Raw genomic sequence first — 13,881 nt, 5'->3', positions numbered from 1 at the left:
GTAATATAGATAAGGGCGATTACGGCTGCAAGACCCGGATAGAATGGAATGTAATGAATGTCACAGTTGGTGGATAAGGATGTTTTTGCTTGTTTGGGAATTTTTTTAGGTGCATCGGCATCTATGGCCATAGTGCGCCAAGATGGGGATGTTGGCAACACAAGTCAGGTAATGGGAAAGGGAAACAACCTGTCTGGCACATTCTTTGGGAAATCCACATTTGTGGAGTTAGTGCTTAGCTCAAATGATATCTTTTCATCTATACATGGATGCACTATAGTAGAGACTTACATGCATAGCCTGTGGGCAAAGCATGAGAACTAACTGACACACATTGGTTTCTTATACATGGAAGTTTCAATGTGGGACCAATGCACCTAATTGAAATGTACAAGAAACTACAGTGGTCTCAGACAATTTTTAAATTCTGTACAATGGAATCAACTGATGATACCAATGTTGAATTCTAAATGGGAAGCCTTCAGGGAATTAATTTTGGAGGCTACTAGGCTTTTCATTCCAACTAAAAAATACTGTTCAAGGTTTAGGCCTAAATGGCTGTCAGATGAATTAATGAGGCTCGTGGCAGAGAAGAAAATATATGGATGCATAGAGAGTATTAGATGACACAGAAGCCTGTGACAGATATAAACTAGTCGGTAATCAAGTCACAAAGGAGGTTAGACAGGCAAAGGTAGATTACGAGAAATCTTTGGCAAAGGATGCAAAGAAAAACGTAAAGAGTTCTTTACTTAAGTAAACTCTAGAAGGAAAGGGATGAATCAGATTGGACCACTTAACATAGATGGGTTGACTATTGATGATTATGCTCAGGTAGCTGATAAACTGAATGAGTATTTTGTATCTACATTCACACATGAGGAGCTATTCAATGAGGGAAGTGCCAGAAGTTTATCAAACTCTAACAGGGAGCTAAGTGATTTGTAATAACTGAGAGCAAAGTGGAAGAGAATTTGTTGAAGTTAAACATAAAAAAGGGACCTGGGGTGGATGGGATCTATCCAGTTATATTAAAGGAGGCAGCAAAGGAAGTAAGCAAACACTTAGCCAGAATTATGAGAGCTTCCTTGGATTCAGGGTAGGTCCCCATGGACTGGAGGTGTGCAAGTCTATCACCAATTCACAAAGGAGGTTCAAAAGGTGACACAAATAACTATAGACCTGGTAGTTTAACTTGTGTTCCAGGGAAAATAATGGAATCACTGGTTAAAGAAGCATTGCAGTATCATCTAGACAAGACTGCAGTAATAGTTAAGACACAGCATGGGTTTGTTAAAGGGAGGTCTTGTCTGATCAGTTTGATTGGATATTATGATGTGGTCACAAAGGAACTGAATGTCAAAAATAATTTTGATATCATATGCTTGGGTTTCAGGAAAGTTTTTGATACTGTTGCACATGGAAGACCGCTGTACAAATTGGAGAGGTATGGCATTAAGGGTAAGTTGCTACAATGGATAAAGGTATGGACACTGCTCTTCATGAACAAATGCTATTAGTGGAGTTCCCCAGGGTTCGGTGTTGGGCTCATTGTTGTTTTCTATATTTATCAATGATATTGATGAAGGTATATCAGGTTTAATGTCCAAGTTTGCAGATGATACAAAAGTTGGCAGGGTTGTTAATGACAGTAAAGACAGTATGCTACTCCAATTGGATCTAGATAAGTTGGGCAAATGGACTGAGAAGTGGTAACTGAAGTTTAACATTGACAAATGCAAAGTACTGCATATAGGTAGCAATAACCGAAGAGAAAAGTACCAACTGGGTGGTACTACACTTATGGAAGTGGAAAGTGAAAAAGACCTGCGAGTAACTGTGCAGTCAAATATGAAGTTCGCTAAACAGTGTAGACGGGCTGCCAGGGCAGGTCATGGAGTCTTGTCAATGATATATAGGAATTTTGCTAGCAGGGACAGGGAGGTGATTATCCCATTATACAAGGCAATGGCAGGCCATACCTAGAGTACTGTGTACAGGTCTGGAGGCCTCATTTTAGGAAGGATGTAGAGTTGCTAGAACAAGTACAAAGAAGGCAAACAAGATTGTTGAGTGGAACAAAGGGGTGCTCTTACGGAGAAAGGCTTAAGTTCTGCAAATTGGAGCACCTGGAGAGTAGGCACCTGTGAGGTGATCTGATTGAGGTGTATAAGGCCTTAAATGCTGATGGGATTCTCCCTCTTGCTCAGACTAAGAACCTGAGGGGACACAGATTCAAATTGAAGAAAGACAGTTGTAGAATAGATGTGCGGAAATTTGCCTTTAGCCAGTGGGTAATTGATTGGTGGAACAGACTTCTATCTTTTGTTGATAGCCTAAATAAATTTAAGGCTGAGCTGGACAGGCATTTGGAACGATTGGAGGGGTGAAATGGGAGTTTTTTTTTTTTTTTTTGGCTGATGCTGCATAAGCTTGCTTCCTTGCATTGTATGCCTCTACTAATGCTAATAACATGAGCTTAACCTTTCCATTATCTCTAAAGACCTTAAGTTTTTTCAGCTATGGATGATTGATATCTCCACTACATGATATATCATTTGTGCTCTAGTTCAAAATGCCTGCCATGTCTCTCTTATGCACAATCACTATCAGATCCAAGAAGTTATTACTTTCCTTTACATACTGCATTAAATGCTACAGACACAATCCTATTCACTAGCATTCCTGTATTGCAACCTGTCATGGATGGCAGTGAAAGCAGATCGACAAATGACATCCAGCTCTAGGGCCAATTATCAACTGGTAAACCCTGATGTGAGACAGCATCTCTGTCACACAAACCTCTTGGCATCACCAATCTGTATCTGCCTGTGTATAATACAGAGCCAAAAACAAAAAGGGGAGTATAATGAATAAAACAATAGTAAACTCAAAATGAAAGTACTTACTCAGAATAAGCAATTTTTGAAGCATATTTCTACTTTTACAGATTTGGTCTCTGGTGAAGTGTTCATTAAAAAAAAAGAAGGCCATCCACTTAAGAATTATATTTTTAATTCATGTTCTATTTTCAAAGATATAACTGCTGTGTTATCAAAAGTATTGAAATGATAAGAGAAAATATGCAAACAATTTACAGATCAGACTTTAATAGAGTATAGGAATTCCTCTAGCCTGTAATACTGCACATTCTTCTTGGCATATTTTATGACATGTTAAGAAAATATTTTCCATCCTTCAAGCAGAAGAATATTTAATTTGGCAAGTGATGTTACTGCATGGATAAGCTTTCACACATCTTTCCAATTTGTCCAACAGTAGCACTACTGAGCTCAGATAACCTGAACAAGCCAATACACCAATGTCACATTATTCTCCCCAAACAAGATTTGTAGCAGGAACATTGCTCTGTTGAAAAACAGAGGAATGTTCCTGGGGGTCATTATGTTGTAAGAATGACAATGACACAGCCTATTTCAAAATGCTATCAAGGATGGTGACGTCCACCAAAATTCCTCCATGTGATGAAAACAGCACACATTGAGATTTATTACTTCAGAGAATCCTTTACCACAACTCCAAATCTGATATCATTGCACTATCATGTTATGAAACCCTGCTAGTACAATGCACTACGACAGTATATACATCAATGACCACTCCTGTACTGATCCTCTTCAGTGATTGTTTGGCTACTTGCAACATGGTTTCCTCTGGACCATATGACCAAATGTTTGAAGGCCGCTAATCAAATATGCAGTTTTCCTAACTGATGTTTAACTTTCCCAAGGCCAAATGCCTTCCACTTATGCACTGTATTTCAGAAGAAAGTATTCAGAACGTTGAGAGAGAGAGCAGTTCTACTGCATTACATCCTACCCTATGCCACATTCAAATTCAAGGTACTTGTTGTATGGTACATGTAGTCAATTTGAAGTGTGTATTAGAACAAACTTGTTTGAATAGTTAATTTTGTGAAATTAAGACCTTTATAGCTAGGGCTTCACAAAATGAACGTATAATTTTACACAAAGAATATTCACATTTTAGAATACTCTGAAATTGTAAAAAAAAATTTCGTAGTTTTGATGTGGGCTCTCTTCATTCTACAAATGTGAGTTGGGTATCCATTCTGTTTTACAATAATGCTATTGATGTGTAAACATCTTTGATGGCACCTACTAAATTTCGAACAGTAGTAAAATTAATTTGTCATAATTTTGTGATGCAAAAATGATGTCATTTCCATTTCATAACAAAGATAAATGGAGTCAGGAGAGGAGATTGTGCAAAGAATCATGGGAGGTGATCTTGGATGTGCTCAGAGCTGGCATAAACCAGCTGGTTGTGGAAAAACATTTATGATTCAGGGAATACCACATGGGTGGCTTTGGGCTAACCATTACCACCTGTGGTAGAAACCTTTTGGTAACCAGAGAAATGAATATCTTGCAAAATTTAAAGTACAGGCACTTCCTGGCTTAGGTAATATTCGACTTACGGAAATTCGACTTTACGTAAGTTTTTGCTGGCCAGTGCAAACTAAAAAAAAAAAAAAAAAATCATGGAAACATATTTTGTATCCCGTAAGAATGAATGAAGTTATTGCATTTTTTTTTTTTTTTTTTTGGTAATTTGTTTCAAGACCTCAGAAGTTGAAATTTTCACTATATAACTAAGCTATTTATCTCTCTAAAAGGTCATTGTTATAATGGAAATTGCACTACACTTTCATTGTTATCATATGTTCCATTATAAGAATCAATTCTGAATGCCTTTTCGATATTTTTCTAAAACACATTACTAGAGGTCACAACCACAAAACAAATTACCCCAGGAGCTCACATCTGATGAGTATGGGCTTGGCACTCCCAAGGTCCTGAGCTGGATATCATCATTCTTCGCTTTCTTGGTGATTTCTCTCTCTCTCTCTCTCTCTCTCTCTCTCTCTCTCTCTCTCTCTCTCTCTCTCTCTCACACACACACACACACACACACACACACACACACACACACACACACACACACACACACAGAGAGCAACTCGGGAATTTTTTTGGCTGGTGCAGCATAAGCCTCAGGCTTCCTTGCACCATGTGGCTAATAATAATAATAAAAACAATTTGCACTTTTGAGTTTATTGGGCTTTTCTGTTAGCATAATCTATTATAAATGGGTAGCAAACTTAAGCTTATTGCATTTGCAATAATACCGATAGCTGGAATTGTTTGGGTTTTTATGCTATTATGGTGAAATGTGTTCCCCTTCACTGAAATCTTCAATCATATAAAAAACATAAATAAATTTGCAGATTATTCTCTTCATTCCTATTTACTTATTACAATAGTGAAGAGAAAGCAACCAACAGAAAGTGCAAGTGGTGGCAGGGCTAGGAAACGAAACAAAATTGATTCAGGAACGAAGATGATTAAGAAGTACGAAGCAGAACAAAGTTTGTCATCTATTGCACGGGAATTAGGTCTCGTTGCTTCAACAGTGAATACTATTTTAAAGGAGTGCATGTATAAAATAACATGTTAAAAGATCGTCACATTTAAGATCAACAGTGTTCGATACTATATCGAAGATGGAAAAGCTATTAATAATATGGATGGAAAATCAGATTCAGAAGAGAGTGTCCCTGAGTCTAATGGCCATTCAAGCAAAAGCAAGAAGTATTTATGAAGACATAAAGGATAACTACAGCGAACCTCAAGCCAAGTTCATGGCAAGCAATGGGTGGTTTAATAGATTCAAGCATCGTGCTGGTTTCCAAAACAAAGTATGTGGTGAAATTGCCAGTGTCGATTCTGCAGGTGCAGAGAAATTTTGTGATGTGTTGGGAAAAAACCCCTTCTAAACCTCCACAGCCTTCAACTTCTACAGCAGCGTACTTATCAGCTGGAGAGTTAATTCTGGCAATGATGCTTGAAAGGTAAAACTTGCTGACATTATGCCTGTCTCCTCTCTCTTTTTGTAATTTTATAATTTTGAAATTTTTGTAATTTTGAACACTTTTGTAATTTTTCCTGTGCATGAAATAAAAAAATTGAATAAATAATTCTATCTACATGTTTGTCGAACATTACTTTTTTGCTTCAACCAAATTCAGCTCGCATAGCTGCAAGTGCTGCATAAGCATTTAGGGAAATTCCAACTTATGTAAAATTTGACTTATGTAGAGTTCTGCAGAACACAACTCTTACGTAAGTCAGGGAGTGGCTGTAAAGTAAAGCATTTAAAGCAAAGGATCATGAGAGGTGATCTTGGATGTGCTCAGGGGTGGCATAAATCAGCTGGTTCTGGAAAAACATTTGTTTCGGGAAATACCACTTAGGTGGCTTTGATCTAACCACTGCCACCCGTGGAAGATACCTTTTGGTAACCAGAGATGCTCATTCCTCATTCATCTCGCTGTTTGGATGATTGTAAAAGTTTCGAAAGGGATGTCCTTCTTGCAGTCGTGTTACAAGGCAATGCAGGTCATTACCACATGCTTCGTCAGAGTCACGTCGTTGTCTTGACACATCATCTTACATATTTCAATCGTTTTGCAAATGTCCAAGTGCGATTCATACAATTTACAAACTAGCAGGAGCTCTTCGTTGTTGTCGTAGATCCCGAGCCAAGTCATAGTTTCAACTGTGTATTATGTGTGGATACTGTCTTTTCTTTCAGATCTTGTTAGCACTGCATGTGTAATTGCGACAAAGCATGACAGAGTAACAGGATAAATAACAGAGTATCAATATAAATACTTGTATTGTTGCAATCATACTGGTGCCTCCGTAGCCAGGTGGGCAGGAGCAGCAGTGCATAGCACATGCTTCTTGATTAGACAGGGGTTCGAGCCCGTGCCCACCAAATACAGAGGATGCGGAAAGGTCAGGGAATGACCACCGTATATCCCCGGAGCAATATGGCCTTAGTTGCTAATGCTCCTAAAAACCAAATAACAAACAACAAACAAACAGCAATCATACTATTCAACAAATGGCTACAATCAAATGAATAATTAGGCTATTGGCCTAACCTCTTTCAAACATTGATTCGGTAGAGTAAGCAGTGGGTGTATATCCTATTTATCACTAACATTGATTCGGTAGATTAAGTAGCGGGTGTGAGCATAAATTACATTGTTCATGATTTTAATTCTAGCTGTTCGAAATTCAGTAGGTGTCATCAGAAATGTTTACATATAAAATATCTTTCGTGCGTACAGGGTACACACAATTTTTTTTTATACAATAAGCAACATCATTAAAAACCAAGTATGCTTTTATTCAAAATTTTAGTTCTTTATTCTAATTCTAGTAACACATAGAAAAAGGAATATCCCAAGTGTATAACAAGCACTAAAATGTTGAGAATCACTGCCTTTACATACATTTTAACTTTATCAAACTACTTTATATTTTCAAACCTGATAATTTTTTGAAGGAACATACCTTGAAAAATATAGGCACATAATGCAAACCTTAAGGCATCTGTACCACATTCTGGAATGCCATTTGGAAAGTCTGCTTTCTGGCATTGTTTGGCTTTCTCTAATTCACTTGGATCAAGATTGGAGTCCAATAGCATCTTGCTTAAGTCCTGTAACAGAACATACAATTATGAAGAATATTAATTTATATAATGTGCAGAACATCAGTGGAAGGTCATGAAAGAGAGTATTAATATTAGTAGTACACAAGCATACAGCACCATAAAAAAAAAAAAAGAAGCAAACCATATCACCTGTCATCTAACAGTTTGTCCAGTTCTTCCTTGAATTTATTCAAACTACCCACACATCTACACGTGGTGGTCAGAAAAGGCAAAATTCTGCACAAACCACCCTTCCACTTACCCAATCCATTCAAAGCCTTAAAACACCCCCAACCAGATCTCCTCACAGCTGCCTAGTTGTTGTTGTTATTTGGTTTTTAGGAGCATTAGCAACTAAGGCCATATTGCTCCGGGATGTGCGGTGGTCATTCCCTGACCTTTCCGCATCCTCCGTATTTGGTGGTGACAGGCTCGAACCCCGGTCTAATCAAGAAGCGTGCGCTACGCACTGCTGCTCCTTCCCACCTGGCTACGGAGGCGCCTAGCTGCCTAGTCTCCGGACAATGTAGTTTACTGAACTGAAGCCTTTCCAGGTACCCTTCTGTTCCTCTCACCCATTTCAACAGATCCACATCCTTCCCAAAATGGGACCATCAGACCTGTATGCAATAATCAAGATGTGGCCTGATTACAGCCTTATAAAATGGGATAATCACCTTCTTATTGCTGCTGGCAAAAGTTCTATATATCACTGACAAAACCTTTCCAAGTACCCTTCTGTTCCGCTCATCCATTCCAACAGTCCTTTCTGGTGCCGCTGTAGCCAGATGGGCAGGAGCAGCAGTGCATAGCACATGCTTCTTGATTAGACCGGGGTTCGAGCCCATGACCACCAAGTACGGAGGACGAGGGAAGGTTAGGGAATGACCACCGCATATCCCTAGAGCAATATGGCCTTAGTTGCTAATGCTCCTAAAAAAAAAAAATAAAAAATAACGTCATTCCCAAAATGAGACCATCAGACCTGTATGCAGTATTCAAGGTGTGGTTTGATCACAGCCTTATACAATGGGATAATCACCTTCTTATTGCTGATGGAAAAATTTCTATATAACACTGACAAAACCCCATGAACTGTTCCAGCAGCCTATCTGCACTGTTCAAAGAATTTCATATCTGACTATACAGTTAACCCGAGGTTTTTTTCTATTCTCCACTACAACTGTGTGGTACCACACTATTGAGTGTGATATCACACAGTTTGTATGTTAATCTGGGATCACTAGTCACCAAATTGCATTTGTCAATATTAAACTTCAATTCCTACTTCTCAGTCCATCTACCTAATTTGTTTAGATCTTGCTGCTGGACCATAGCCTGATTACTGTGATTAATCATCAACTTCCAACCTTCATATCATCTGCAAACTTAGACAATAAGCCTAATATGACTTCATCAATATCAATAATATTTAAAAAAAAAAAAAAAAAAAAAATGGGCCCAGCACTGAACCCTGTGGGACACCACTAATAATATTAGTCCAAAAAGAGTAGTACCCATTGATAACCACTCTCTATCTTTCATCACTCAACCACCTGTTTATCCATAGCAGTAACTTGCTGTTAATGTCACACTTCTTCAATTTGTGTAACAGTCTTTTTATGGTTAACAGTAAAATTTTTCTGAAATCTAAGAATATGATGTCAAAATTCTTTTTTGCATCCAGTTCCATTGTTGCTGTGCCATAATATCCAATCAGATTGGTCAGACAAGGTGGCCCTCTTAACAAATCCATGCTGTGACTGCAGTATAATAGCATTCCTGTCTATATGGTCCTGCATTATTTCTTGAACCAATGACTAGAGTGAGTGGGATATGCAGGGAGGTTTGTGAAGATAGACAATTCTGAACACCATGATGGATCCAAGAATTCAAAGACATACACATAAAATAAAAATTATTATATGAATTTTTTGATGAAAAAATTAATAAATCCTTATTGGAATATAAAGAAAGGTACAGGAGGACTAAGATGTGTGTGAAAGATATCTTGGAATCAGGAGGACAGAAAAATTATTGGACGTGGTTACAATTCATGTAATCAAAAATGATAAGGGCAAATGATACTTCACACTCAAATATAGATACTCAAAGTAATAGACAGTGATAGATTCATGACAGCACATTTGTAAAAATTAAAAGTGTGCAGAAATTAAGATGCCTAGATACTGTATATAAAAAATCTAATACAGTAAACTAAAATTCTGAGAGTAAACTGGGGGAGAAATTGTTGAAGGAAAACATAAGAAAGGCAACTGGGGTGGATCGAATCTATCCAGTTATATTAAAGGAGGCAGCAAAGGAAGTAAGCAAACCATTAGCCATATATGAGAGCTTCCTTGGACTCAGGGGAGGTACCCGTGAACTGGAGATATGCAAATGTGACCCCAATCCACAAAGGAGGATCAAGGGGAGACACTGTTAGTTTAACTTCAGTTCCAGGGAAATTAATGGAGGCACTGGTTAAAGAAGCATTGCAGGATCATCTAGACAAGACTTCAGTTATAGCTCAGACACAGCATGGGTTTGTTAAGGGGAAGTCCTGTCTGACCAATCTGAGTGGATACTATGATGTAGTCACAAAGGAACTGGATGCAAAGAATAATTTTGATATCATATATTTCGATCTTAGCAAGACTTTGATACTGTTGCACATGGAAAACTGCTGCACAAATTTGAGAAGTGTGGCATTGGAGGCAAATTGCTGCTATGGATAAAGGGAGGATTGAGTGGGAGAAGACAGAGTACTAATCAATGGACACTGATCTTCTTGGACTAATGTTATTAGTGGAGTCCGCCAGGGTTCAGCGTTGGGTCCATTGTTGTTTTCTGTATTCATCAATGATATTGATGATGGTATATCAGGTTTAATGTCCAAGTTTGCAGACGATACAAAGGTCGGCAGGGTTGTTAATGACACTAATAACAGTATGCTGCTGCAACTGGATCTAGAAAAGTTGAGCAGATGGGCCGAGAGGTGGCAACTGAAGTTTAACATTGACAAATGTTAAACTTCAGTTGCATATGGGAAGCAGTAACTTCAGAGTAACATATCAACTGTGGTACTACACTGACAAGGTATAAGGTAAGGTATGTTCGTGTCAGACGGTATGTGGGATTTCTCCCAACTCAGCGTGTGTTCGCTGTATCGAGGACAGTACACTGTCAGGCCAGAGACTTGAAAGTGTGTGGGCCATGTCTGTGCAGTGTGATGTGTTGTGCCCATTGTTTGTCCGGCTTATTGGCCGCCAGGCCCCTAGTGGGGTCCAACGTTGCCCATACCTCACCACGTGGAGGCTAGCCGGGTGTGTCCAGTATCACAACAAGTTACTCTGGCAGGTCCTGCCACCTAGTTTCCTGGGATTGCAGTGGCTAGGACCTAAAAAAAAAATCACGCATTTGACATTAATGCTTAATGAGATTGCTGTTAGGAAATTGCTGGTTGGGGTTGAACGCTAGAGAGATGTGTTAAAAGGCCTAATAGGTCGGGCAAAATTTTGATGTTATTACATTTAAACGTGAGAGGCTATACGCTAGATGAAAGATAATAGTGTTAGTTGTCCCCTATTGGGACCCACCGTTGCCCACACTTTGCCAGAAGGAGGCAGGTCAGGCACCCAGTAGATTATTTAAGTACTCCGGCAGGCTTCACCACCTAAACTCCAAGGATTTCAGTGCCAAGCCTAATAATAAAAAAAAAAAAAAAAAAAAAGGGGGGGGGGGACACTAGAATTTGGCCAGAAGATTTACATGAAAGTGGTAGAATTTAGACATTGATTAGAATTTGGTGGCATTGTTAAGGGGTGTACTCGGTCAGTTTAGAGACAGGGGTGGGGGGGGACAGATAGAAGAACAGTGATGATAGAGTAGGCATCCCCAAAGAGGTCAGTGGAGACGAGCTCCACCAGGCGAAGAATGGGAGGAGGGAGGTCTCTGTCTCCTCCCCTCCCAGCCTGGGGATGGGGTTTTAATGGGAACCAGGTTAGAGTACCCAGTTCAGATTACCAAATGGCATGCTGGCAGCAAAGCCACAGTACGTCTTTTGTCAGTGATAGTTGTCATGACCATGTAGTGTTGAATCTGGTAAGAAGGTCAGGCTGCCAATCCCGCACTGGGGGTGGGATATGTTAGCTGGCAGCAGGAACACACCAGACAAAAGGGATAGGAGAGATACATTTACTTTATTCATAATCTGCATTCTCACTCTACTTGCATTCATTTTTTTTAAATACTTTTTTCTTATATTTTATAATTTTTTCTTCCTATTTTTATTTATATATATATATATATTTTTTTTATTTTTCTTTCACTCACACTCATTATCTTTTTCTCACACACCAGGGTGGGGATGCAATGACGTGTAGTGTAAATTTAAATACTAATTAAAACTAGGGTTAGTGTGTACTTAACTGTAGCATTTTATGGTTTATGTTCTTTTTCTCACACACACTTTCATTCATTCTTCTAGCTTTCATTTCATTTATTCGACTCTTGCTTTCTGCACTGCACTCTCTGGGCACCTCAACTTACTGTTATTCTTCTATTGTGTGCAGGCCTAGCCGCAAGTTTTTTGCAGGCCAGGGGAGAATGCAGCGATAGTGTTTGTGTGGTTAGTAAATGTTTGTTAGTATATACAAAGTACCGTATTTCCCCATGTATAAGAGGCACCTTAATTTTTGGGCCCGAAATTTAAAAAAAAAAATGTATTACGTAAAGTTATTGAACTCAAGTTTTATTCATCATAAAATTCATACAACTCCTCATCACTGTCAAAACTCCAATCCATTAGCTTGTCCTCATCTGTCTGATGACGAATTACTGTCTTCATATATTGCCTCGTCCTCAGTTCCATCTATGGCATTTGAAATGCCACACTTCTTAAATGACTTGACAACGATCTCAATCTTGATATTATCCCAGGATCTTTTCACCCAAACTTCTCCTCTTTCCAGTTTCTTCACTCTTCCTGCTGGTGTCAAACTGTTCCCAGAAGACTTCATCCATTGGTTCCATTCGTCTCTCATGGCAGCTTTGAAGGGTTTGTTAATGCTGACATCAAGTGGTTGGAGCTGGGATGTCAAGCCTCCAGGTATGACGGCAAGTTTTGTTTTTTGCTCTGCAGCAATCTTCTTTGTGTTTTTTGTTATGTGTGCCCTGAACTGATGAAGCACCAATAGGGCAGGTTTGCGTAAGAGCCCACATGGTTTCCTGCTCCAAACGTTCTCAAACCAGATCTTCATCCAACCCTTGTCATGAACGTGGACAATCACTCCTCAAGGAATGTCTTCTTTTGGCATTGTTTTGCGTTTTAAAATCAGCATAGGAGGCAGCTTGGTTCCGTCGGCATAACAAGCTAGAACAACTGTATAATGGCTCTTTTCATGTCCACTTGTCTTCACAGTTACAGTTTTCACCCCCTTCTTATCAACAGTTCTGTTACTAGGGACATCAAATTGAAGGGGAACTTTGTCCATATTTGCAATCTCTCCCAACTCAAACTGATGTGTCTTCTGACATTGAATGACAAAACGATGAAATTCAAGGACCTTCAGCTCATAGCTTTCAGGCATCTTTTGGGCAAGTCTGGTGCGTGTACGCATGCTTAGTCCATTCCGTTTCATGAACCTGAAGCCCCAATTGTGTCCTCCTTTGAAATCAGTAACTTCTTTTTCATCGGCAATTCTTCTTCTTCTTCTTCTTGCCTCATGCTGAACCATCTTCGCGGAGACAGGAATTCCAATTGCCCTTTGCTCTTCAATCCATATCTTCAATTCCCTCTCTAAATCAGGCCATTTTGCTGATTTGCCTCTCATGGCCTTCTGCCGTGGCGTTTTCAGTAGGGTTTCTTCTTCCCGTAGCCAGTCTAGGATTGTTTTCTCAGTTGGAGGAGGACCAAACTTACGTTCAGCAGCACGATTTTCATTCACTTTTGCAAACTGGATCACTTTTAACTTGAATTCAGCACTGTACGAAAATCTTTTCTGAGCCATTTCTGGGCAGAACGTGGCAAAATGTAACCTAATATACCAGTAACAAGTGCAAAACAATGATTGCAAAGACAACAAGCGCGGAAAAGCGGGAAATGTAAGTAAAAAAATCTACAACCACTGTATAACACCAACCCAGGTTTTATACCCTAAATTTTTTGAAAAAAGGTGCATCTTATACATGGGGAAATACGGTAATGTTATTTTTAACTTTGTATTCTTTCGGCCAATTACATTTGCTCTTCCACTCATTCCCATTCACTCTTCCTTTCCCTCATGCTAGGTCACTCTTTCTTTCACCAAAACTGCCATTTAATCCCTT

General features: G+C 39.1%; 1 protein-coding gene across 1 annotated transcript in view; it reads right to left on the bottom strand.

The window, feature by feature from the left end:
- Positions 1-13,881, bottom strand: part of ValRS (Valyl-tRNA synthetase) — a 394,022-nt gene that overhangs the window by 116,015 nt on the left and 264,126 nt on the right. The window contains exon 19 of the mRNA XM_090381628.1: positions 7,410-7,557. Coding sequence (XP_090237754.1) covers positions 7,410-7,557 — 148 coding nt within the window. The remainder of the gene's footprint in view (positions 1-7,409; positions 7,558-13,881) is intronic.

Source organism: Mastigoproctus giganteus, chromosome 9, assembly GCF_048544385.1.
Source record: "Mastigoproctus giganteus isolate SK-2022 chromosome 9, ASM4854438v1, whole genome shotgun sequence".
In the NCBI taxonomy this organism is placed as follows: Eukaryota; Metazoa; Arthropoda; class Arachnida; order Uropygi; family Thelyphonidae; genus Mastigoproctus; species Mastigoproctus giganteus.
This window is presented reverse-complemented; position numbering and strand designations above follow the sequence as displayed.